General features: G+C 57.2%; 1 protein-coding gene across 2 annotated transcripts in view; it reads left to right on the top strand.

Annotated features, from left to right (window-relative positions):
* The window catches only part of SEZ6L (seizure related 6 homolog like), a 52,628-nt gene that overhangs the window by 26,478 nt on the left and 1,955 nt on the right, over positions 1 to 24,195 (top strand). The window contains exons 2-16 of one of the 2 annotated variants that reach the window (XM_075110327.1): positions 3,247 to 3,948; positions 4,209 to 4,342; positions 13,468 to 13,660; positions 14,234 to 14,419; positions 14,867 to 15,032; positions 15,928 to 16,094; positions 17,165 to 17,359; positions 17,451 to 17,589; positions 20,235 to 20,431; positions 21,665 to 21,859; positions 21,978 to 22,169; positions 22,395 to 22,589; positions 23,338 to 23,370; positions 23,524 to 23,635; positions 23,896 to 23,998. In XM_075110327.1, the coding sequence (XP_074966428.1) occupies positions 3,247 to 3,948; positions 4,209 to 4,342; positions 13,468 to 13,660; positions 14,234 to 14,419; positions 14,867 to 15,032; positions 15,928 to 16,094; positions 17,165 to 17,359; positions 17,451 to 17,589; positions 20,235 to 20,431; positions 21,665 to 21,859; positions 21,978 to 22,169; positions 22,395 to 22,589; positions 23,338 to 23,370; positions 23,524 to 23,635; positions 23,896 to 23,998 (2,909 nt within the window). Of the gene's footprint in view, positions 1 to 3,246; positions 3,949 to 4,208; positions 4,343 to 13,467; positions 13,661 to 14,233; positions 14,420 to 14,866; positions 15,033 to 15,927; positions 16,095 to 17,164; positions 17,360 to 17,450; positions 17,590 to 20,234; positions 20,432 to 21,664; positions 21,860 to 21,977; positions 22,170 to 22,394; positions 22,590 to 23,337; positions 23,371 to 23,520; positions 23,636 to 23,895; positions 23,999 to 24,195 lie in introns of both variants that reach the window. The other variant, XM_075110326.1, reaches the window with a different exon arrangement.

Raw genomic sequence — 24,195 nt, 5'->3', positions numbered from 1 at the left:
ATGCCACCTCCTCCTTGTCTGACAGCCCCATCTTCTCCCATAACAGACCACTGTTTTGCTGCAGAGCACTAAAACAGATGAGCTGAGACACAGTCAGACCAACGGCAGTGGGAGAGCAGCCACCAGCTGCCCATCCCAGGCGTGGGCTGGGAGAGGAAGCCTAAAGCATATGAGAGCCCTGCAAAACTTGTCAGGGAAGGAGACCTGATGCTACCACTGCCTTGGGAGCCAATTCCCCCCATTGCCCCATGGCAGGATGCCCCTCATTCCACCGCAGGATTCCCATCACCCCATGGCAGGATGCCCATGGAGGCCAGGCTCATCCTGGGTATGGGATGGAGACGGAAGCAGAGACACTCAGAAACAAGTGGAGGGTGCGGGGCTCCCAGGAGACCCCACTAGCAGTATGCATAGGGACACTGAGGTGCCCAGCCTCCCCAGGGGGAGCTGGGGGAGATTATTCAGAACCTACACAAGTCGGTGGTTGCAGATGACGTGTGTGAAATGTCTCCTAATGTGCTAAGGGAATCGGCTAATGAATTTGCTGAGGGAATTGGCTAATGAATTTGCTGAACCACTGCTAATTAAAGAATTAACTTTTTAAGTCGTGGGAAACATAACGGGAGAGGCCAGGAAGCCCTTGGTGGCCGGGACTGGCTTGCCTGCAGCTGGGTCTGCGGCTCGGCTGCCTGAGAGCAGGGAGCAGCAGCCTGGGGTGGGCACAGGAACAGCCCCAGCTGTCCTGGGGAGCCAGAGCTAAGGACCAACCCGGGTAACGGCAGCCCATGCAAGGGCTCTCCCGGACAGAGGAGCAGGAGCAGCTCAGGGACTGCCCTGGCACAGCCCAGCGAGGGGAGAGGTGAGCCCACCTGCAGCGGAGGGGAAGGCTCCCGCACTCCTGCGGTGCACTCACTGCACAGATCTGGACAAAAATACATGTCCAGCCTTGGACAAACAGATTTTGGAAACTCCATCCTTCAGGCTAACTCTCCCAGCCTTTGCCTTTTCCTGTCGTGTTCCCTTATCTTCAGTTCTCACCAGAAACAGCCTTGGTTCTCCAGAAGAGAGAGCAAAGTCAGCTTTCAGCAGGCTGCTTGTTTCTCCCTGTGCAGGCTGCTTGTGCCCACCCTCCTGCCCTGCAGGCAGTGGCCACCGCATTAATGGCCAGGGATATCCCACGGTGCATTCCAGAGGGTGACACTGGGCTGCTTTTGCTGCAGAGCGACCATATGGAGCAGTGACCACTGCTTATCCTTGCGCAAGCTGCAGGCAGAATAACTGCTTGGTTATAAAGGGAGCTGCCAGGGACCACTGGGACATTCAAGGCCAGACTTTGCCACCCCATGGCCACTGTGGGTCCCTTTTCTCCGTGGCACATGTGGAGGTGACAGTGCTGGGGTCCCTGGTCCACCTGGGCGGGCACTCTCACCTTACTGTGTATGAGCCCGAGTCCTGTAAAGCCCCTGAGCCCGCACACCTAAATAATGCAGGGGCTGTGCGTTATGCATGCAAGTCAGCTCTGAGTGAGCACACACCTCTGCAGAAAGCAGAGCAGGTACCTGAGTGTTTCCAGGATCAGAACTTAAATGCGTAATGAGAGGCAAACAGCTGGGTGGCACAAACACGCCGGGGGAGCCGCAGCACGGCCGGGGATCATGAGCAGCATAACAAGCAGCTGTGCTCTGCAGCGTCACCACATGCCGTGCCAGCACCGCGCTGACCCAGCAGTGCCGGTGTAAACCAGCGGAACTGCCCCGCTGCTGTGCCGGAGCAGTGCTGCGCCGGGCTGCACCGCCTGCGCCCAGCACGGCACTCACCGGCTGTGCGGCAGCAAAACTAATGCTAAGGCGTCAGAAGCAGAAGTTTAAAGGCATTAAAACCACAGGGTGATGTAAACAGTGGTTGGACTCCACGGGAACTATATTCCCCTATGGCACACACCGTGCAGCGTCCCTGTGTTTCGGGTTTCACATCCAAAAGCTCCTTTCTTCCTTTTCATTCCAGTCCTACCTTAATTAGTAGAATCTGAAACACAAAAAATGAAGTTTGAATTTAATATAAGCATTGTGCTTTTGTTTAAAGTATCTGTAACACTAATTGTAATGAAGTGCCCAGGGTGAGCCAGAGGTTTATCGTGCTTTGCTGGAGTCTGCTTGGGAAAGAAACCCCTGGCTGCCACCCCGGTCCCCTGTCCCACAGACACCCGGCACCGTGGCGAGCACATGTCCCGGCTGCTCCCGCAGCCATGTCACAGCAGCTAGAACTGCTTTTTGGAGCAGCTTGGTGCCTTCGTTCACAGTCATGGAGGGGAGCATGTGCCTGGGCAGCCCCAGGCTGGCAGTGGGACTAGGGGCTCACAGACCCCCCATGCCTGGCCAGGCGCCTGCCCGCGCTGAGGGCAGGGACCGCACATTTTGGGGACTCAGGCTCCAAACCCTCTCAGGGGAGCTGAGGGGGCTGGAATTACGGTCTTTAAGTACCATGTATTAAGTGCCTTCCCTGGCAACTGCTGTTTCCATGGAAAATGTTGACTTTCTGCCTCTCCAAGCTTTCTGCAGTGTTTCGCAGAGCCATGGCGCTGCTTACGCCTTATTTTACGCCGTGGACCTCAGCCCAATCAGACCTATTGGTGGTGAATAAATCTGTATTTCATGCAATTAAACTCCCTGGCTGAAGCGGTGGCGGTGCGGCTTTGATTACTCTTTCTTTCCCGCACATTGCTTTGCCCAACACAAAAGGTTAGTGGCTGCCTAAGGAGAGACTTTGCAGAAGCGGGTGGTGTTTTGCCATGGGAGGCCAGAGGAAGTCAGTTAATCGGCGTCTGTTCCCCGCCAGGCAGCAGCGTGAGGAAGACAATGGGAAAGAGCCGTGGCCTAATCAGGCGCTTTGAAATAGCCATATTTGCTGATGACAATTGCAAAAATAGAGGCTTTTCACAGAGACCGAGCCAGAGCAACAAACTCGGCAGGAGAGAGCGAACCTCCCTGAACAAGTGACCTCTAGATAAAGAAACCAAATAGCAGCTCTGAAACAGCAAGATAAGGCCACCGAGTTTCAGCAGAAACCCAACTTTCAGGGAGTTGATGCAGGCTTATTATTGCTTTACTATAATGAGCCCGTTCAGGAGAGCGGCAGGCGTTCAATCAGCTGCAGCTCCCTGGGGGGCTGATTGCGTGCCATTGCCACAGCTATAATTTCATGCCCAGAATCGCTCAAGTCTCACTTTTCCCCATTTTTTTTTTGCAGACAGCGGATCAGGGGCAGTGCTGGTCCCCGCCAGCCCAGACCCTCTTGCTGCGGATGAGCTGGTGGACAAGATGGTTGCTGGAGCCAGGGATCTTGGGCATGCTACTGCCCTCAACCTGCTGCCGGCTGCAGAGGACAGCGCTGATCTGTCGGTGGAAGAGACGACGCTGCTGGTGCGGAGCCATGTCCTGCCAACACCCACTGCTGCCCCTGACACTGATGCAAAACAAACTTTCCCGGTTAAGAAAAAGCCACCTAGTCTAAAGCAAGTAAATACAGCAAGGAAGCACCTGAGGCCCAAGCCCACCCTGCCAGGCCCCCCCAGGGCTGCCTCCTCAGTCAGCCCACTGGGCTCCGGCCTCCACACTGCCTCCCAAGAGCCACGTCTGCCAGCGGAGGCAGCGGCTGGGGTGGGGGACGCAGAGCAGAGCACCCCCGAGCTGCCCTGGGCAGGGCAGGCCACCACCAGCCACCCTGCACTGCAGATCTCCCCATCCACCCTGCCGCCGGTGGTCCCCCAGCCCTTCCCTGGCAGCGTGGGCGATGCCAGTGAGGCTCCGACCGCAGCTCCCGCCAGCGCCACCATTAACCAGACGAACAGTGCAGAGAGCGAGATGCACGGCTCTGCGTTGGAAGAGAGCCAAGAAACCACCACGTCCACCATCATCACCACCACCGTCATAACCACGGAGCCCACCCCAGGTAAGCCGCGCTGCCCGCACGGGGTCGGGGAGCATGGGAATGGGGTTACGGCAGCTGACGGGGAGCAGCCGGGTGTGCCGTGGCAGCAGCACCGCCTGGGTTTGTGGGGCTGCCTAAAACCTGCTGCACTTCAGCGGGGTCGGCCGCTGGAGGAGGGACCTGGGTGCTGGGTTTTAGGGCAGCAGGAGCACCTGGGCATGGGAGGGAGCTGCCGGGTGAGCTGTTCCCCCAGGGCAATCGCTGACACGAATTCCCCCCAGTCCTCTGCAGCATGAGCTTCCACGAACCAGAGGGCTACATCGACTCCACGGACTACCCCCCGCTGCCCCTGCACAGCTACCTGGAGTGCACCTACAATGTCACCGTCTACACAGGCTATGGCGTCGAGCTGCAGGTGAGCAGCGCGTTGGTAGGGGGACCACCATGGCCCAGCCCCCTACGCTGCGGCAGCAAAGGATGCAAAGAACCCATGGCCTTGGGCACAGCTGCCCTGAGCACCTGCGCTTGCTAAGAAAATCCCTTACCAGGAAAAAAACAGATTTTTCTTAGGCAGTGTAATAAATGAACTGTATGAGGGAACTGGTACATCCTGAACGTCAGTGATGATCAAAGCGTTAAAATGCCATGCAATTAATTTAACCACAAGACACTGGCAGGCAATTTGCAAAAAAGGCACTCAGCCTTTGCGGGAAGGGGTGAAGCAGCAGCGCTGTCTCCAGTGCGGCCACCAGCCCTCTGCCCCTGCTGCCCTGCCTGCTGAGAGGTGTGCGGGCAGCCCCGAGGCATCTGGGTGGGCAGCAAAAGTCCCCTCTCCAGCTAGTGCTTGCTTTGGAGGGTTTTGACAAACAGTTCCCACGCAGAAGCAGGGCCACGTCCCTGGTAATAACTGCATGGTAAAAACCACATGGACGAGCAGGCATTTTGCAGCAAACCCCAACAACTGCAAACATGCATGCCGCAGCAGAAAGCCAGGGCTGAGTTTCTGCAGGAAGGCGTCTGTAAATGCTGTGAGCTGGCACACACGGGAGCGTGGAGCAGCGGGCACGGCCGGTGCGGGTGCAGCACACCACGTGCCAGGGCTGCTGCCGTGCCAGCGCTGTGCAAACCCATCAGAGCAGGGGGTCTGGCCCAGGCAAGAATGCATGGTCAGCTCTCTCTGAAACGCTGTGTCCCACAGCCCGGCAAGGCTGGGAGCAGGGCAGAGGCCTTGACACATTTCAAACACCATCAGTCCACGGTCTCCATGCTCTGGTGTGCAATCCTTTCTTGTTCTTGCGCTCTCCCCACGTCACCATTTGCGTCCAATTAAAATCCATTAACTTTTAATTTGTGTAATTAAGCATGTGCATTAAAGAGAGTAGTAGTTCCAGTGAGCTAGTTCCTATCATCCCTCTGGCAGGCACGAGGGGCTGACCTCCACGGCACAGCTGTGGAAGCGAGCCCCGGTGGGGAGGTTGCCCTGGGAGCCAGCAGAGCCGGGGAGCAGTGGCAGTGGCTCAGGGGCATGCACTGGGATGTGTGCACATCTCAGACGCTTTTCCATGGCAGTAACTCTGTCCCCCCAAATCCACAGGGTGCTAAAGACAAGCTGCTCCATTGTAAATTTGCCTCCATCCATAATCCATCAGGTGACACCACTCCTGACCTCACTGCATTGTAAACTGAGATTTTAATGGAGCATAAAATTAGCCTCTCCACCCGCGAGCTTTGCATTTTGCTTTGCTGATGCTGCTGAGCTTTTCAGACAAATTAAATCACAACGTGGGTCCTCACTAGCTGAGCATGCACTGTCTAGCCCATCCAGCAACGGCCCCTGCAGTGCCCAGGATGCCTGCGGGCAGCCGGGCAGGGCTGAGCTGCCCCAGCTGGATGGGCACTGGTGGGAGCTGGAGGAGGACGGGCTCTGCGGCTGCAGGCAGCGGTGCCAAGTACCCCAGAGCTGCTGCCTGCAGCTGAGTGCAGCAAAAAGGTTGCCTGTGCCCTGTCCCAGGGTGGGCAGCAGCTCAGCAGAGGTCAGGGAGGAGGGAACGCCACCTGTCTAGAAGGGGCAAGGGAATCTTTGGCAGCAGGCTGGCCAACTTGATGATGCAGGCTTTAAACTGAGGGACTCGGGGGGTGGGACCAAAGTGGCAATGCTAATGCCATCACATCCAACAGGGGAATAAGCCAAGCCAGCCAGAGCAGTGACAAAAGTGCTTTAGCTGCCTCATGAGATGACAATCGGAAGACCAACCTCCTCAAGGGTGTGCATGGCTGTAGTGGATCCTTGTGCTCCCCTTCAGGGAAACCTGTGTGCTCAAGCACCTTTCTGAAATGCCTGTACACCAATGCACGCAGCGTGGGGAATGAACAGGAGGGACTCGAGGTCTGTGTGCAGTCGCAGGGCCATGATCTGATTGCAGTCACAGAGACATGGTGGGATAGCTCGCATGACTGGAATGCTGTCATGGATGGCTACAGGCTTTTTAGGAGAGACAGACCAGCAAGATGGGGGGGGGGGGGTTGCTCTTTATATGGGGGAGCAACTGGAATGCATCGAGCTCTGCCTTGGAGTGGAAGGAGAACAAGTTGAGAGCTTGTGGGTAAAAATTAAGGGACAGGCAAATATGGGTGACACTGTTGTGGGAGTTTACTACAGGCCACCTGATCAGGAAGAGGTAGTTGGTGAAGCCTTCTACGGACAGCTGAAGTAGCCTCACAATCGCAGGCCCTGGTTCTTGTGGGGGACTTCAACCACCCTGATATTTGCTGGAAAAGCAACACAGAGAGGTGTGCGCAATCCAGGATGTTCTGCAGAGCATCGAGGATAACTTTTTGGTACAGTTGGTGGAGGAGCCAACAAGGCAATATGTGCTGCTCAACCTTATACTAATGAACAAGTAAGGGCTGGTTGAGGATGTGAGAGTTGGGGGTAGCCTTAGCTGCAGTGACCATGAGATGGTGGAGTTCAGGATCCTGCATGGTAGAAGGAGGGCGACAAGTAGGATTACAACCTTGGACTTCAAGAGAGCCAACTTTGGCTTCTTCAAAGACCTGCTAGGAGGAATCCCATGGGCTAGGGCTCTAGAAGGCAGGGGGGTCCAAGAGAGCTGGTAAGTATTCAAGGACCGCTTCCTCTGAGCTCAAGATCTTTGCATCTCTGTGAGGAATCAGTCAAGCAAAGGAGCCAGGAGACCTGCATGGATGACCAAAGAGCTTCTAGACAAACTCAAATGGAAGAGGGAGGTTCACAGGATGTGGAAAAAGGGACTGGCCACTTGGAAGGAATATATTAATAATGTCAGGGTATGCAGAGATCAACAAGGAAGGCCAAGGCCCACTTGGAACTAAAGCTGGCAAGGGATGTCAAAGATAACAAGATGGGCTGCTTTAAATACATCAGCAGTAAAAGGAAGACTGGGGCTACAGTGGGCCCACAGCTGAACAAGGAAGGGGCCCTGGCGATGCAGGATGCAGAGAAGGCGGAGTTACTGAATGCCTTCTTTGCTTCAGTCTTCACTGCTAAGGTTGGCGCTCAGGCATCCCAGCCCCCAGAGGAGGGAGAGAAAATCTGGAGAAAGGAGGATTCCCCTTGGTTGAGGAGGTTTGGGTCAGAGATCACGTAGGCAAACTGGATCCTCACAAATCCATGGGCCCTGATGGGATGCGCCCACGAGTGCTGAGGGAGCTGGCAGATGTTATTGCCAAGCCACTCTCCCTCATCTTTGAAAGGTCATGGAGGACAGGAGAAGTGCCCGAGAACTGGAAGAAAGCAAATGTCACTCCAGTCTTCAAAAAGGGCAAGAAGTAGGATCTGGGAAACTCTAGGCCAGTCAGCCTCTCCTCCATCCCTGGAAAGGTGATGGAGCAGTTCATCCTGGAGGTCATCGCCAGGCATGCAGAGGAAAAGAAGGTTATCAGAAGTAGTCAACGTGGATGCACCAAGGGGAGATCATGCCTGACCAACCTGATAGCCTTCTGTGATGGCGTGACTGGCTGGGTCGATGAAGGAAGAGAAGTGGATGTTGTTTATCTCAACTTCAGTAAGGCGTTCAACACTGTCTCCCATAGCATCCTCACAGGCAAGCTGAGGAAGCGTGGGTAGATGAAAGGACAGTGAGGTGGATAGAGAACTGGCTCAACAACAGAGGTCAGAGGGTCCTGATCAACAGGGCAGAGTCTGGCTGGAGGCCTGTAACTAGCGGTGACCCTGAGCCAGCACCGTGTCCTTGTGGCCAAGAAGGCCATCGGTGTCCTGGGGTGCATTAAAAGGAGTGTGGCCAGCAGGTTGAGAAAGGTTACCCTCCCCCTCTGCTCTGCCCTAGTGAGGCCCCATCCGGAGTGCTGCATCCCTTGTGCCCCCCCAGATGAAGAAGGACAGGGAACTGCTGGAGCAAGTCCAGCAGAGAGCTGCCAAGGTGATCAGGGGCTGGAGCATCTCCCTTATGAGGAAAGGCTGAGAGACCCGGGTTTGTTCAGCCTGGAGAGGAGAAGGCTGAGGGGGGATCTTATCAATACTTATAAATATCTGAAGGGCAGGTGTAAAGAGGATGGGGCTGGACTCTTTTCAGCGGTGCCCAACGACAGGTCAAGGGGCAACAGGCACAAGTTGGAACACGGGAAGTTCCACCTGAATAGGAGATAAAAACCCCTTCCCTGTGCAGGTGCCAGAGCAGGGGCACAGGCTGCCCAGGGAGGCTGTGGGGTCCCTTCCCTGGAGACATTCACCCCCTGCCTGGACGCGGCCCTGTGCCCCTGCTCTGGGGGTACCTGCTCAAGCAGGGGTGGGACGGGGTGATCTCCAGAGGGCCCTTCCAGCCCCCACCATTCTGTGATTCTGTGAAGGGGGCTGCCAGTCCCAGCCCTGCCACCCCAGCCGCTGCAGGGCCCCTCCACAGGTGCCAGTGGGTGAGGACTGATGTCCTCCAGCATGGCAGCATTAGTGAGTGCCTGACCTGCTGTTGCAGGCAGCGAGCTCTGCAGAAGGCTTTTTAACCATTAGCCAGCAGCAATGTAATGATTTATGTCCCAAGGAAGCTAGAAATAGCACTCATGGCAAGCAAGACAATAGATTTATCCCTTCTCTTTAGTTCGCACAGGGGATGTCATACACGATACATGCTGATGAAGCCCATGGAAGAGACAGACAGCGCGGTGCAGAAACATCGTCTGTGTTTGCATGAAAAGCTGATTTTAAAATGACCAGTCCACCCTGTACATCATCTCTGACAGTGGGGCTGGTGCAGGAAGCTCTGGTCCGACGGTGGCAATGTGTCCCCACCTCACAAACAGGCTTTGCCATAAAGACCCATGCCCTGGCTGCTCCCAACAAGCCTGCAGGATAGACAGATAAAATGCCAGCACCCAAGGGAGCTGAACCTGGAGGAGTCCCTGCACAAGCTGTTGCTGGCACAGGAGGGTGCAGCTGGCTGATATCACAGCCCCCAGCAGCATCTCAGCTGGGGAAATGAGCACAGCATGGCAGAGAGGGCAGTAATCATGGGGTTTGGGTTATCCCTTGCCTCTCTCCCCAGGTGCCAGGACCCACGGCAATGCACAGGGAGAGCGCAGGGCCCTGGGGTACACCCAGGCACCGTGCCTCAGTTTCCCTACTTGTAAACCAATACCAATGGCCCTATGCTGTGCCTCTTTGCAGCTTGCACTTTGGGAATTAATTAGCACAGGCATGCTGGAAGGTGGCAGTCCTAATTCTGTATTATTTCCTACCAGAAGGGCTGGGACTGGAGGTGGCAGGAGGAGGACTGGTGACCACAGGGGTGGCAGCAGCTCTCAGGTTGGGAAGCAGAGTAAGGGACATGTGAGCTGAGGCAGCTGATGGACAGCAGGTGCCACTGCTCATCCCCAGTGTGACAGCCTGGCTGGGAGCAATGCCCGCACCAGAGCCAGGCAAGACAGCCCTTACCTCCCCGCTGCTCCCTCTTGTTTCGTCTGGTGCTGATGGACTCTCTTCCATTGCTTTTTAATTATTTCACATGTAGAAGTGATGTGAGCTTCAGTGGCTCCGAGGCTAATTACATTGGGCAGGTGCTAGAGTAACACAGCGCAACTTCCTCAGCTGCCTCACCATGATGTGGATAATTGGTTAACATTTAAGTGATTTGGATTTAATTCACAGCTCCTGTAATGGAGATGGGCAGGAGTGATCTTACTGGGTAAGGAGGAATGGGGCTGAGCTCTCCTGCCAGGATGGTGTGATGCAGAAATGACTCACAGGGAATTCCTTTTTTCACATGGGTTTGCCAGGGCTGAGCTCTGGAGCCCAGACCTGCTCAGGGATGCTGGTTTGGGAGAAGTCAGGCTGGGCTGGGGAGTGGAGCTGTTAAGGCACTGCATTGCTCTGTGGTGGGGTGGCCTGGGGAGCTGAGGTGGATGAGCTCTGTGTGGAGCTTGGGCTGGTGTACTCCCCCTGTCATGAGTGGTGCACGGTCTCAGCAGGTCCTGCTGGAGGCTGGACATGAGGAAGCGTGTCCTATGTGGGAGAAGGTCTCCCCCAGGATTCAGCATGAAGCACAGGTATGGCAGAGCACCTGAAGGTGAAGAGATTTACTTCTGTGAATCTTGTTAAAGGCATCTGCAGGGGAAAAGAGAAGCCCCTGGGACAGGAAAGTGCTGACCCCTGCATGGGGGACACTCCTCTCAATGTGGGGACCATGGGAGATCCCAGTGGTGGCAGGAATGACTGTGGCATTGCAGCCTTGCCCCAAAACAGAGACTGTGAGCGCAGAGCCCTGGGGCTGCTCCTCTGGGCACTTGGAGCAGTTCAGGAGGCCACGAGGATCCTGTTTCCTTCCCTTGCACCTTTAGTGCCAGACTGTCATTTGCTGTGGGGGATATCTCCCTTCAGTGAGGAGGAGGCACAAAGCCTCAACATCAGGTGTGGTGTCAGGAAGGGCTGCCAGCAAACCTGCCTGGTGCTGGGGGTTGCCCAGTGCCATGTGAGAGCTCAGGGTCCCTGCTCTGCTCGCTGCTGGCAGCCCCCCACGCCCTTCGCAGCATCCCAGAGAGAGCTGTGCCCCAGCCTGCCTGCCCCCGCGCCAGCTGAGTCGTGCCATCACAGCCCTGAGAGCTGTGGAGCAGCCAGTTCTCCAAATGCTTAGTTAAATTATATTTATTTTTAAAATTCTTGAATCTTCTTGGCAGGAAATAGAATTTCCCTAAAGAGATTTTCTAGTGGGTGAGCAAGGCTGGCAGTCTGAATCAAGGATCCCTCCTGTCTTCCCAACAGACTCTTTAGGAGCTGACATTGGTGCAGTCTTCGATTAAAGTAAGAACTTGTCCTCCCCAGCCCCTGGCAGGAACTTGCACATATGGTCCCTCTCGCAGCGGCTGACTGTCCCTGGCACAAGGCCACTGCATTCATCTGTACCCACCGGTTACTCGCGAGCGGACAGGGTCTTCTGAGGATGTCTGCCTACCTGGCACTGGCACAGGGATCTGTGGGTCCTTCGCAATGGCATCCCTGCTCCGGGCTCCTCTGATCCTGGGTTTACAGGAGGGGAAGGCTGCTGGAGGAGCCAAGCGGTGCCCCCACCCCATGGCACCCTGCAAAGGGCCGGGGAGATGCCACAGCATTCACCGTCTCCCTCTCTTCTGCAGAGCTCTGCCTGCTTGAGCTGCTCATCTGAAACCCCTTCCCAGCAGCAGAGCTGGGGAGGGAGAGCAGAGCAGCGCGGCTGCCATCAGCTGCTTGGGTGGGACTCCTGAACATCTCTTTCTAATTTGCCAGAGTGATTCGGTGCTAGATAGCATGCCTGATGCTAGTCGTCACCAGAGGAAGCTAGCTGGGGAGCAGGTTTGTCCTTGAGTGATTTCAGAACAAAATGTGTTAGAAACACCCTGGAAACCTCTTTGCAGTGATTCAGACCTGGCTCAGGAAGCAAAACCCTGCCCCAGTGGGATCTGGGGGGAAGCCATGAGTGTTGTACATAGCCCACTTAGCACCCCTGGATCCCGCACTCCAGATAATTCATCCCAAGTAACATTTAATTCATGTCATTTATTAATCATTAAATCTGAACCATGCCACCAGGCGCGAGGTGTGCACGCTGTGCTGGGGAGGCATGTTTTCAGGACAAAACCTGGGGAAGAAGAAATGACCTGGGCCAGGGTGGGGTCCAGGGCAGGCACTTGCCCCATGTTTCCGACGTGCCATGTGGCACCCGTGGGGACTGAGGATGGCCTTTCCCTGCAATGAGGGCCAGAGACTCTCTGCAGTGACCCAGCACCCTGCTGCAAAATAAGGCTCCTCCTGGGTTAAAAGCGTGGGCTGGAGTGAACCCTGTCATGCTCTGACCCAGCCTAGGGGCTGCTCAGCCCAGCCCCACAGTAAGGACCAGGCTTTTCCAGGTACTGCTCTGGGCTTAGAGACCTTTGAGGCAGGCAGAGAGTTACCTGATGGGGTTGGGGTCATTTCTCCTGAGGAAATGTCCCTTCTTCCAGCAGAAGGCCAGAGGATGCAAAGCACCACAGGTGGTTCAGTGCTGCTCCCCCCTGCAGTACCAGTGGCCCCTGGAGCCAGGCACATCCCCAGTTCGTGTGCCAGGTTGGGGAGATGAGCATGGTTGAGACAACAGCAACAAATCCTTCTAGTCACAACAGTGTCGGGAGCGCTCGCAATTACGGGCTAAGGCTGTGGTGTGTGCTAAATATAGAGCCCTGGTCCTCACACACTTAAGGAAACAAGTGATCTGATGAGCATCTTTCTGCTGAGATATGAGCCCATTTATTAAGCTAAATGGACGTGAAATGCAAATGTGAGGTTACTTTTCAGCTATCTCCAAATAATAATTAAAGCCTTTTGGGACTGCTCATTAGACACACTTGCCATGTGACTCCCCATCCACTCCCCGGTGTGGATGAGGGATCCCGTGGAGGCTGCCTGGTGCAGGGGGTGGGTGGTGAGCACTGAGCCCTACAAAAGTACCCTGGTTTGGTCGCAGACCTGTGCTGAACAGCCCAGCCACAGCTGAGACTGGTGAGCTGTGGCCATGGCCACGCTCCATGCCATGGTGCCCCAAGATGCAGGTCTGCTCCCAGGGCTGATGCAGAGGGAGTTGGGGTCCCACCACTCCCCTGACCAGCAACTCGTGAGGCCTCTCCGTCTTCCTCCTGTCCAACCCTCACTGCTTCTATGCCCCTGCCTAAATCCCCAGTTTCTGCAGGGGACTAGCCATGGGTCAACTTGTGTTGCACAGAAGCGTACAGCTTTGAAACATGTCTCAAGCCAGCAGCTTTAGCTGTCTACGCCTGCTGACCAGGGGAGGGAGAAGGGGTCAGCAGTCATGGGGGTCTCTTGGGCTAATGCGGGGCACAGGCTGCTCTATCGCAGCTGAATAAGCAGGTCCTGTCCCCAGTTTGCTGCCAGTGTCAGAGCAGTGCAGAGGGAAGGCTGCAGTGGTGTAATGCTCTGTGGCGGCGGGCACTGTGTGTGTTTGGGGCTGGGACACGACTGCTCACCAAGCACCCTGCTGGGACCCCCGCCTTTGCCTCCGCAGCTCATGGGTCTCTGCTCCCACCCAGGTGAAGAGCGTGAACCTGTCGGACGGGGAGGTGCTCTCCATCCGTGGGGTGGACGGCGATGCCCTGGTGGTCCTGGCCAACCAGACCCTGCTGGTGGAGGGCCAGGTGATCCGCAGCCCCACCAACACTATCTCCGTCTACTTCCGCACCTTCCAAGATGAGGTGGTGGGGACCTTCCAGCTTCACTACCAGGGTGGGTGCCTCCCCGACGTGGCTGCATGAGGAGGGGTGGGATGGGGCGTCAGTCCCACAGGGCTCATGGGTATGGTAGGATGCCAGGCTCTGCCCTCACAGATCAGCCAGGCTCCTGTTTCACTACATGCATGTGCTCAGAGCATCGTCTGAGGTGGGGGTGAGCAGCAGCTCATGTCATGTCCTGGGCAGAGGGTTCAACATGCACGGGCATCCCGGACCTTAGTGGTGGCTGTGCTTCTCACACCCGCCTTGCCCCGTTTCTGTCCCCATGCAGCAGCTTTTCCTGCACAGACTCAGACTGCAAGTCTATTTTTTCCTTGAAGAGCTATAAAAAATAGATGAGTTCAAGCAAATTCTTTTTAAAATAGAAACTGGGTCTGAGCAAAAGCAGTAACAGGTGGAGAAGCAGCAGCATGGTGGTTTGTCGGTGCTCTGCGTCTGGCACACGGCAGCGAGGTCTGCCTGTGGCACTGGGGGCACATCCAGCATGTCCCCAGCACTCCCTGCCCAGCCTGCAGGGTGGCTTGGAGCAGACAAGCCCTAAACTCTGAAATGTGTGTGCTTGTTCCAGTGTTTATGCTGAGCTGCAACTTTCCACGGAGACCTGACTTCGGAGACGTCACTGTGATGGATTTGCACTCGGGTGGAATTGCTCATTTTCACTGTCACCTGGGCTATGAGCTGCAGGGTCCCAGGGTGCTTACATGCATCAACGCATCGAGGCCGCACTGGAGCAGCCCAGAGCCAATCTGCTCAGGTACGCTCCTTGTTAGCTAGCCTCAGTGCTAAGAAAAACTGGGATTCCCCAAAGAAAAAGAATTAGAGTTGCTTTCTTTGTGCCGTGAGTTGAATGCGGTCCTGGGAAAGCATGAAAGCAATGCCCAGCTCTGCGCACAGTGCAGCCCGAGGTACCGCAGGTTTTCACGTCAGTGACAGTAGAATCTGCCTCCTAATTAGGCAGGTAAGGGAAAGGAAATTATAGATTTTATGTGTATGTTTGAGCATATATGTGTATACATAAAGCAAATAAAAACCAGGCAAGAGGTTCATGCATTAAAGACTGCTGAGAAGAGCTGGGCAGGCATCAGTGGAGGGGTCCATCCCCTTTGCTGTGCAGAAGCCGTGGGTGCAAATGCCTGCGTGTACCCTCTGCCTTGCCCTGTCTCCTTGCCCATCTCAGCGGGGCTGTGCTCTGTGTCGGCAGCACCCTGCGGCGGGACAGTCCACAACGCCACCATCGGCCGCGTCCTCTCGCCCAGCTACACGGGGAACCAGTCGAGCAGCATGTACTGCGTGTGGGTGATCGGGGCCCCCCCGGGCCAGAAGCTGCACCTGCACTTCGAGAAGCTCCTGCTGACCGAGAAGGACAGGTGAGGCTCCAGGAGCTGCTTGTGCACCCAGGAGCTGCTGGCCAGTGGGAAGGTCTGCACTGAGCCTGTTTCCCTGCACCCCTGGGACTGCGGAGAGCTTTGCTCTGCCCAGGGTGGGACTGAAGGGAGCTTTGCCGGGCACTAAATATTCCAAGGCTTGGAAGTTCCTAGCTGTCTCAGCTCCCCCACCTCACACCTCCAGCCCTCCCAGTGCCTGAGCTGCAGGCAGCCTGGGAGGTAACACAGACCCGAGCTTGGGGTGCAGCACGGAGGAGGCTGCCAGCCAGAGGATGGTGGGGACGGGGCAGAGAAAAATCCTGGTGCAGAAGAGGAGGTTCCTGATTTAGGCATTCAAGCGCTTAGGAAGCAAGACAGGTCTTTGAGCGAAAAGGGCTACAAGAGGCAGGCGCAGAGCACCAGCCCCTGCTATCCTGAGGCCTTGAGCTTCATGCCAGGGGACCGTGCTGGTCTCCTGATCCTGCTGGCGGCAGGGTGATACAGTGTGCTGGGTCACACCCATCCTTTCCTCCCTGCAAATGCTCAATGACCAGCACTGCTCATCACCACGGTGCCAGAAGCTGCAAATCCCATGCTATCCTCATCCATAACACAAAGCACATGCTTGTGGTGATGATGCTTGTGTTTAAACAGTATTAACATTCAGTCTGGTAACTGGCAGTAAAGCAGGTTTATGGCTTGTAGTAAAATCAAAGAATAAAGCCCCTGTTTATGACACAGTAAAAGAGACTTATCTGGTTGGTGAATTTTTGTTTGCACGATTTCTTTAAAATGCCCTATTCAGCAGCACTGGAGGGGGAGGAGGGGCCGGGTGGTGCTCCGGGGGTGAGATGCAGGGGCACTGCTCAGATGTAACGTGCTGTGTTCTCCCTTGCAGGATGGTGGTGTACAGCGGGGACACAAACCAGTCCGCTGTCCTCTACGACTCGCTGCGTGCCGACAGCGTGCCCTTCGAAGGGGTGATCAGCGACGGCTCCTCCATCAGGATCGACTTCCTCGCGGAGGAGCCCGCAGCCGCCACAGCTTTCAACATACGCTTTGAAGGTGATGTGCCCTCATTTCGGTACCTCTGAGAGCAGCAGGCCAGCCTCAGCCAATGCTCCCTGGCCTCAGGATGTTCAGGCAATTAACAGAGATATGGCTGTAGAAAAGGTCTCAGCTGCCCCCGGCACCAACAGGCCTGGTGCTTTACTGTGCCGCTGTCCCCGCGTTGCTGTAGGCACGCAGGGCAACCCAAACCTCGCCTGGTGCTGGAGTAGCTTTGGGGAATACATTTGCCTAGAAAGAAATAGGAAGAGACATATTGAAATCACATTTACCAACAGAAATGTTGATGGTGAGCTGAGTGTCCATGCGGCACGTCTCCTGTGCCTTCGGGGCAACCCTGGGGCAGTGGGTGCCGTGTCCAGGATGGGGTCCCTCCAAACCCAGGCTGAAAAGGCCATTGATGCCATGGGAATCACACAGCCTGCAGCGACCATCACCACGAAAAGCCCAGTCTGTCCCCTTCCCTCAGTCGCCGTAGCGTGGCACTGCTGGGTACCAAACCCACGCCAGCCACAGGGACGGGGGCTGTCCTGGCTCCTGCCCTCGCTGCAGCGCTTGCTCAGCAGGCTGCCTTCCTCCTGACCTGCTGCCAGCGGCTCCTTCGGGGATGGGGCGCTGGGCAAGCCCCAGGCAGCTCACACAGATTTGCTCCAGTTGTCATTTAAGTGCATCTTGCTGCCAGGATCAGTCCCACGGGAGCCCCATGCCTCTGAGCAAGCTCAGTAACACAGAGTAACCCCAGGATAGATTGCTCAGCAAATACAGCAACTGGCAACACAGTGAGTGCGTTACTGATGCTGATACACAATGGAAGTGGGGTTTGGTTAAGCCTGCACGGCTCAGGACAGATAAACTGTTGTTAATCATGATTGCCTGTAAAATACACCATGGAAGAGGCCATTTGTGCATGGTGGGTATGGAAGGACGTGTTTCTAGCTGGGGATGGCAGCAGACCCTAGGGATCACCTAGCAAACCCCCAGAGCCGAGGGTGTGAGGAGCAGGGGAAGGCAGCACTGCCCCCAACCAGCTCTGTGCCTCCATGGCTAACGGGGGGTTTCTCTTCCAGCCTTCGAGCGGGGCCACTGCTATGAGCCCTACATCCAGAACGGGAACTTCACCACCTCTGACCCCACCTACAACCTGGGCACCACCGTGGAGTTCACGTGCGACCCTGGGCACTCCCTGGAGCAGGGCCCCGCCGTCATTGAGTGCGTCAACATGCGGGACCCATACTGGAATGATACAGAGCCACTGTGCCGAGGTCAGTCCCTGCACCGCAGGGTGATGCTGGGCAGTGGGCAGGACCACCCCTGGGACCCTGGCTGAGCCCTGCCTGCCTTTTCCTCCCACAGCCATGTGCGGGGGGGAGCTGACTGCCGTGGCCGGGGTGATCCTGTCCCCCAACTGGCCAGAGCCCTACACAGAGGGGGAGGACTGCATCTGGAGGGTCCACGTTGGCGAGGAGAAGCGGCTCTTCCTGGACATCCAGCTGTGAGTAGCCCAGGACCTTGGTGAATGCCTGCCCTGCCAGTGTGCAGTCCACTTCACTGCAGTATCCCTGCTCCCCGCACCCCAGGGACCTGCACCGTGTTCCTGTTCTCCCCGTCAGAGCTTCCCTAATCCCCTGTGATGTACTTGGCACCCAAGGGGAGGTCCAGGGCAGTACCAGTGCCCCTCCCCGAGTTCAAAGCGTTGATACACCACCCATTGCAGTAGTTAATTGCTCCCAAGACAGCTTCCGAACTCCTCTGGAGCAATGCCACAGCAGCACACAGCCATGTGCAGCTACGAGTGACATGCAGCGCTGTCATGAGCTGGTTCATACAGGGCTGGGAAAGCTGTAAACCTTAGCTTAGTCTCTGGAATGAATGTGATACAGGCACTAAGGGAGGGCAAGGGGCAGGAGGAGGCTCTGCCCAGCCCTCCATTCTGTGCCCTGCCTTCTTTCTCTTGTGGGACCAACATGTCTGCAGAAAATGCATCAGTTCCCCTTTTGACTGCCAGCCCACTCCTGTGCCATTCAGCAACCTGGCTCAGGAAGCTGTGGGGAGCAGAGCAGAGCTACCCAGCAAGGCCCTGGCTGCACCATCCAGGCACAGGCAGGCATGGCAGCACTGGCTGCACATGCAGGGGTCAGAGGGGTGCAGGCTTCAGTGCCAGGCTGGAAGCCCTTGCCATGATAATGCTGCCAATGCAAAGGGAATCTCCTTCGATGCTATGTTGGGTTTTCAAGAGGAGGGTGTGTTCCAAGTCGGGGCTTAGGGTCATAAAGGTTTTAAAGCTTTCTGTGAAAATCACAAGTCAAAGCTCCCAGTGCACCTTTCCTGGCTTTGTGGGTTCTTGGGCTGAGGAGAACTGGAGGCCAAGTGATTTGAAGTCATCAAACATAAATGTCACTGAGAAAATCATGTTTGACAGAAAGCAGAGATTTACTACAAATGTCAGCTTGCCATGGGGATTAGCTCGATGCCTTCCAGGAACATTCTTAATAAAACATTTGGGGATCAGCTCAGGTGTCTCCAAACAAGGCTGAAATAGACAGACTGACGTGCAGGGCAGGGGTCCCACAGTGACCAAGCACGTTGTGGGCCCACAGGCACTGTGTACACACAGCCAGCTGGATCCTGCCTGTGTGCAGGAGCCCAGGCTTGGCTGGGAAAGTTACTTCAGCCTCAAACCTAATGGAGACTCCTTCTGCAGGGCCAGGAGCATCCTGGCGCTCTCCCCCTGCCCCATGGGGAGGGGAGGACATGGTGTCCCTGCCCCAGCCCCTCCTGTGCTGCCCGGCAGCAGAGCACTGGGTGCTGGCTGTGCTCGCTGGCGGGGATGAGGCAGGACAGTGAGCAGGGAAAGGCGATCTCTGTGCCCATCCTTGGGGTTGATCTGATCAGCTCACCCACGCTGCCAGCACCAAGCAGGCAGCCAGCAGTGGGGCTGCAAAGGCAAGAGAAACAGCCTGGCAGCAGGGCTGGCAGCCCTGGCTGCAGGGACAGGGGCGGTGGAGCAATGTTTCCCCCACGGATGAGCATCCATCGCCTGCCCTTTGCTTGGCAGCGAGGAGAGAGCCCCTTGTTCCCTCCCGCTCATGGGGCAGCCCCATCCCTGCTGCAAACGGGGTAGGTGGAGGCAGCTGCCGGTGGCGGCCCTGGCTCTGGGGCAGGGTTTGCCGCCTGCCCGGCAGGATCCCCAGACATCTCCGGCGGAGCCGCTCCGGCTCGCCGAGCCATCGGCGGGCCGCCACTGCTCTCTGCTGGCCGCGGGGAAGGGGCGCCGCTCCCGCCCGCCGGGGCCGCTCCCGGGGCGCTGCGGCGGGAGAGCAGCCCCGTGGGAGGCGGAGAGCAGCCCCGTGGGAGGGGGAGAGGAGCCCCGTGGGAGAGGGAGAGCAGCCCCGTGGGAGGGGGAGAGGAGCCCCGTGGGAGAGGGAGAGGAGCCCCGTGGGAGGCGGAGAGGAGCCCCGTGGGAGGGGGAGAGCAGCCCCGTGGGAGAGGGAGAGCAGCCCCGTGGGAGGCGGAGAGGAGCCCCGTGGGAGGCGGAGAGGAGCCCCGTGGGAGGGGGAGAGCAGCCCCGTGGGAGGGGGAGAGCAGCCCCGTGGGAGGCGGAGAGGAGCCCCGTGGGAGGGGGAGAGCAGCCCCGTGGGAGAGACTGGCCTCGGGGGTCCGTCCCGCCGCCTCCAAAAGACTGCAGCAAGGTGGGCCTCCACGGTGGTCCTGGCCTTTTCCACGCCCTGTGCGGCAGGGTCTGGTGAAGCTGGTGTCACCCCGTCGTGGGGCTTTGGGCCCAAGGGAGCCACCGGCACCTCCCCAACCTTTGGGGCGGTGGCTGAAGGCTTGCTCCATCCCGAGCCACCCAGGGGTCTAACCAGGGAGGATGGAGCTGGAGTGAGTTATGTGGTTGCCGTTGGAAAACCAGCACTGCTGACCCACTGGAGACAGGTCAGTCCCACAGCACTTGTCCAGCCTGCCTGGGGATGGGGCAGGGACTGGGATGGGAACAGTGATGGGGATGGGCTGTGAAGCAGGTTTGCTGCACTGCAGAGCCAGGGCAGGCGGTTGCCTCGCTACCCCTTGAGCCTGACACTGTCACGTCCTCCTGGGCTCCCTGCCCAAGCTGCTCTCTAACCAAGCTCTCCTTTCCAGCCTGAACCTCACCAACAGCGACATCCTCACCATTTACGATGGGGATGAGCTCACCGCCCGCATCCTGGGGCAGTATGTTGGCAGCAGTGGTCCCCAGAAGCTCTATTCCTCCAGCCCTGACCTCACCATCCAGTTCCACTCAGACCCTGCTGGGCTCATCTTTGGGAAGGGGCAAGGATTCATCATGAACTATATAGGTAGGGACAGCGGGGTGCTGGGTGTGTCCCCTGCCCTGCCACTGCAGCACAGGTAGGGACCATAACACGCAGCCAGAACAGGTTGTCCACGTGCTGGGTTTGGAAGTGGGGCAAATTGCTGTGACACCAGCACTCCACATCCCACTGAGCTCCTGCAGAAACCCCCAGCCCCACGGCAGGTCCCTGGGTCAATCCATTCCGGGGTGTCCCCGTATGTCTCCCCTCTTCCAGGCTGGGAAGAAGGCAGTAGCATTTTTGGTCCCTGTTAGCCCTGGTCTGGCCCAGTGCAACTGTGGAGCAGAATACAGAGAGAAATTTCTGAAATAGGGGTGCAGGTTCTGCCCACACACACTCTGTCAAGCATGAAGCTGATGGCACTGAGGCACTGCAGCAAGGTGTCCTTCTAGGAGAGCTCACTGAAGCCAGTCCCCAGGTGGGCTACTGAGATGGATGTTCCCAGCTCATAGCTCCTTGCTCTGGAGAGGCTTAGACTACATCTTGAGATGTCTGCTTGCATCGTCCTTTGGTGCTGCCACGTCTGCCAGACCAGGGCGGCTGATGCCCAAGGAAGGGACAAGGACTGGGAAGGGCATTCCTTCCCCATGGCTGCCTGCGGTCTCGCTGCCTACCTCTCCCCGTACCTGTGTTCCCCTGGCAGAATTCTTCCAATCATGTTTTCTTTCCACTGCTGACAGTCCTGGTTAGGACAAACAGCGAGCAAACTGCAATGCAGATCACCTGCAGGGACGTAGGTCCCCTCCTCAGAGCCCTGCAGCACCTGTGGCCAGGCTCAGCCATGGGCACAGCGCTCAGTGGGCACAGGCTCGGGGCTGGGGAGAGCAGGGCAGAAACCCCTCACCAGAGCAAACCAGCTATGCTGTGACCACAGCATCTGCACCACTCCTCCCATGTGCCTGCAGCCAGAGCTGAGCCTGGTGTTCCCAAGTTACTCTTTTTGTTCTGACCCCATCAAAGACACTGCCCTGTTTTCATCACCGCAGCCCTCTGTCTGCTTTTAGGGTCAGTGCTGGGGAGGCCTCAAAGAGCCCCCATTACCCACTGCTGCCCCACTGTCCCTTCCCTCTGCCCAGAGGATGCCAGCCATGGATCGGGCTGCCAGCTGTGGCTGTGCCCTTTGCAAAAGGCTGTGTGTCCACGTGCAGTGGCTCCGAGGAGGGCTGTGCCACAGGGTCCCACTCGGTGGGTGACAGCAAGCATCTCTCTTGACCTCAGAGGTGTCCCGCAACGACTCCTGCTCCGACCTGCCTGAAATCCAGAATGGCTGGAAGACCACGTCACACACAGAGTTGGTGAGAGGGGCAAAGATCACCTACCAGTGCGACCCAGGCTACGACATCGTGGGGAGCGACACCCTCACCTGCCAGTGGGACCTCAGCTGGAGCAGCGACCCCCCCTTCTGTGAAAAGAGTAAGTGCCCTGAGCAATACGCTACTGTCCCCATCGCATCCCCGTGACCCACGCCACTCTGTAACAGCTAGCAGCTGCCATGCCAGGGCTCCCCGCTCAGACGGCCTCTTTTCCCCAGTTATGTACTGCACGGACCCAGGGGAGGTGGAGCACTCGACTCGCCTCATCTCCGACCCGGTGCTGCTGGTGGGGACCACCATTCAGTACACGTGCAACCCTGGCTTCGTGCTGGAGGGCAGCTCGCTGCTGACCTGCTACAGCCGTGAGACTGGGACACCCATCTGGACCTCACGGCTCCCACACTGTGTCTGTAAGTTCAGGCAGTTTTTCTAGCTCTCGCACAGAAGGTCCGGTCCCGGGAAGCCCTTCCCCGTGGCCAAGAGTTCCCCCAGCCATGGGGGCTGGTGCGGAGCTTTGAGCTACCTGAAAGCAAGGTGGGGTGAGATCTTGTGTGCTTCCCCACTGCCTCCCAGGCCCCCTCTCTACCTCGGCAGCCCAAGCCCTGGGGCTCACCCTGGGATATGTTCCCTTTCAGCCGAGGAGTCACTGGCCTGCGATAATCCAGGACTGCCAGAAAATGGCTACCAAATACTTTATAAGCGCCTCTACTTGCCAGGAGAGTCCCTGACCTTCATGTGCTATGAGGGCTTTGAACTCATGGGGGAGGTTACCATCAAATGCATCCTGGGCCAACCATCCCACTGGAGCGGACCCCTGCCCATCTGCAAAGGTAATGGTGAGGGGCGGCTGGGGGGGCATGGGGACAGCCAGTGACTCTGTCCCCACCCCGGGACAGCCCGGGGACCTTCGTCTGGCTGCAGACCACCAGTGGTTCTCTAGCAGGGAGCTAAACTCATCTGAGGCCTGGGTGCTTCTCCGGATTTGTGCTGAGAAAGCTCTGCTCCCCCAGGGAGGGGGAGCAAACCCTCTGGCCACTGTGCTGGTGGTGTGGGGCATGGGGGGGCGGGGGGGCTGGCCGCTCGCTTGCTTTTGTTGCTTTGTTGCTTCCCATAGCGGTTTGCCCAGGCTCAGCAGGGATGTTCTCCCTGGGCAGCCGCTGAGATGGGAGGACTCAGCCCCAGGAAACCCTCCAGGCACTGGTCTAAATAAGGTCTGGGTTTAGTGCACTTTCTGGACACAGGAGGACCCTCCCATTGCCACTAAGCTGCAGGGATGAATTATTCTTAATTACTACTTAATGAGAATAAGTGGAGACCTTGTCTCTTGGACAGTGGGGCTCTGGAGGGTACCACTGCCCCAGGCAGAGCCATCCTGCCAGTGCCTCGCTTGCCCAGCCCACTCAGTCCCCTGCATGTGCTCACAGAGACTGAGGGCTTATTAAAAAACATAAGTTTGCCGCGTGGCTTGGGACCAAATGGGGCAGGGAAACCCCAGGCCTGGGCTCTCCACACAGCCATCAGCTGCCAGCACTCTGTCAAACCCAGTTATGTACCAGTAACTCTCCATTTCTCTTCCAGTGAATCAAGACAGCTTTGAACATGCTCTGGAAGGTAAGTGACATGCATTTGCTGGATGAGCTCTGTGCAGGGCCCTCAGCCAGAGCCTGTGTGGAGCCCGGGAGGAGGGAGGGGAGAAGCAGAGGCAGAGAGGGGATTACAAGGTGCTTGCAAATGCCGACATAATAGATCTTATCCTTTTAGTAGCAGAAGCTGCTGCAGAGACATCGCTTGAGGGGGGAAATATGGCCTTAGCCATATTCATCCCGGTGCTGATCATCTCCTTGCTGCTGGGAGGAGCGTACATCTATCTCACAAGGTGGGGTGTGCAGTTGGGCTGGGGGTCCAGCAGCAGAGCCCTGTGGGGACATGGCCAGGGCTGGCTCAGCACCACCGTGCTCTCACCGGCCACACGCCCTAAGCATGGTCCTGGGAAGCCAAGCACTGAGCTCCTGCTTCTGGGGTCCCTGGGGCGCTGGCGGGGAGCCCGGATGGGGCGGACATGGGAGGATGGAGCTGGTCATGCTTTGTTCTGGGGTTGTGCTGTGCAGCCCAGCGACTCTTGTGTCTCCCCCGCAGGTGTCGGTACTACTCCAGCCTCCGCCTGCCCCTCATGTACTCCCACCCCTACAGCCAGATCACGGTAGAAACAGAGTTCGACAACCCAATTTATGAGACAGGGGTGAGTCCTGCTGCGCTTGTTCAGCCCTGGGGACCGTCCTGATGGGGAAGTGTGGGTTTTGCCAGGCATGCAGCAATAGGATGAGTCCAGCTATCCTAATGCACGAGCGCTGAGTAACAGGGCGGGAGACTCCATCCCTGTTGGTCGCTCCTGAGGGGCTGGGTGGGCTCCAGCAGGCAGGAGGAGGCAGAGGGGGC

The sequence above is a fragment of the Phalacrocorax aristotelis genome, chromosome 15, assembly GCF_949628215.1.
Source record: "Phalacrocorax aristotelis chromosome 15, bGulAri2.1, whole genome shotgun sequence".
In the NCBI taxonomy this organism is placed as follows: Eukaryota; Metazoa; Chordata; class Aves; order Suliformes; family Phalacrocoracidae; genus Phalacrocorax; species Phalacrocorax aristotelis.
Note: the sequence above shows the minus strand (reverse complement) of the source record. Positions and strands in the feature narration are given on the sequence as shown.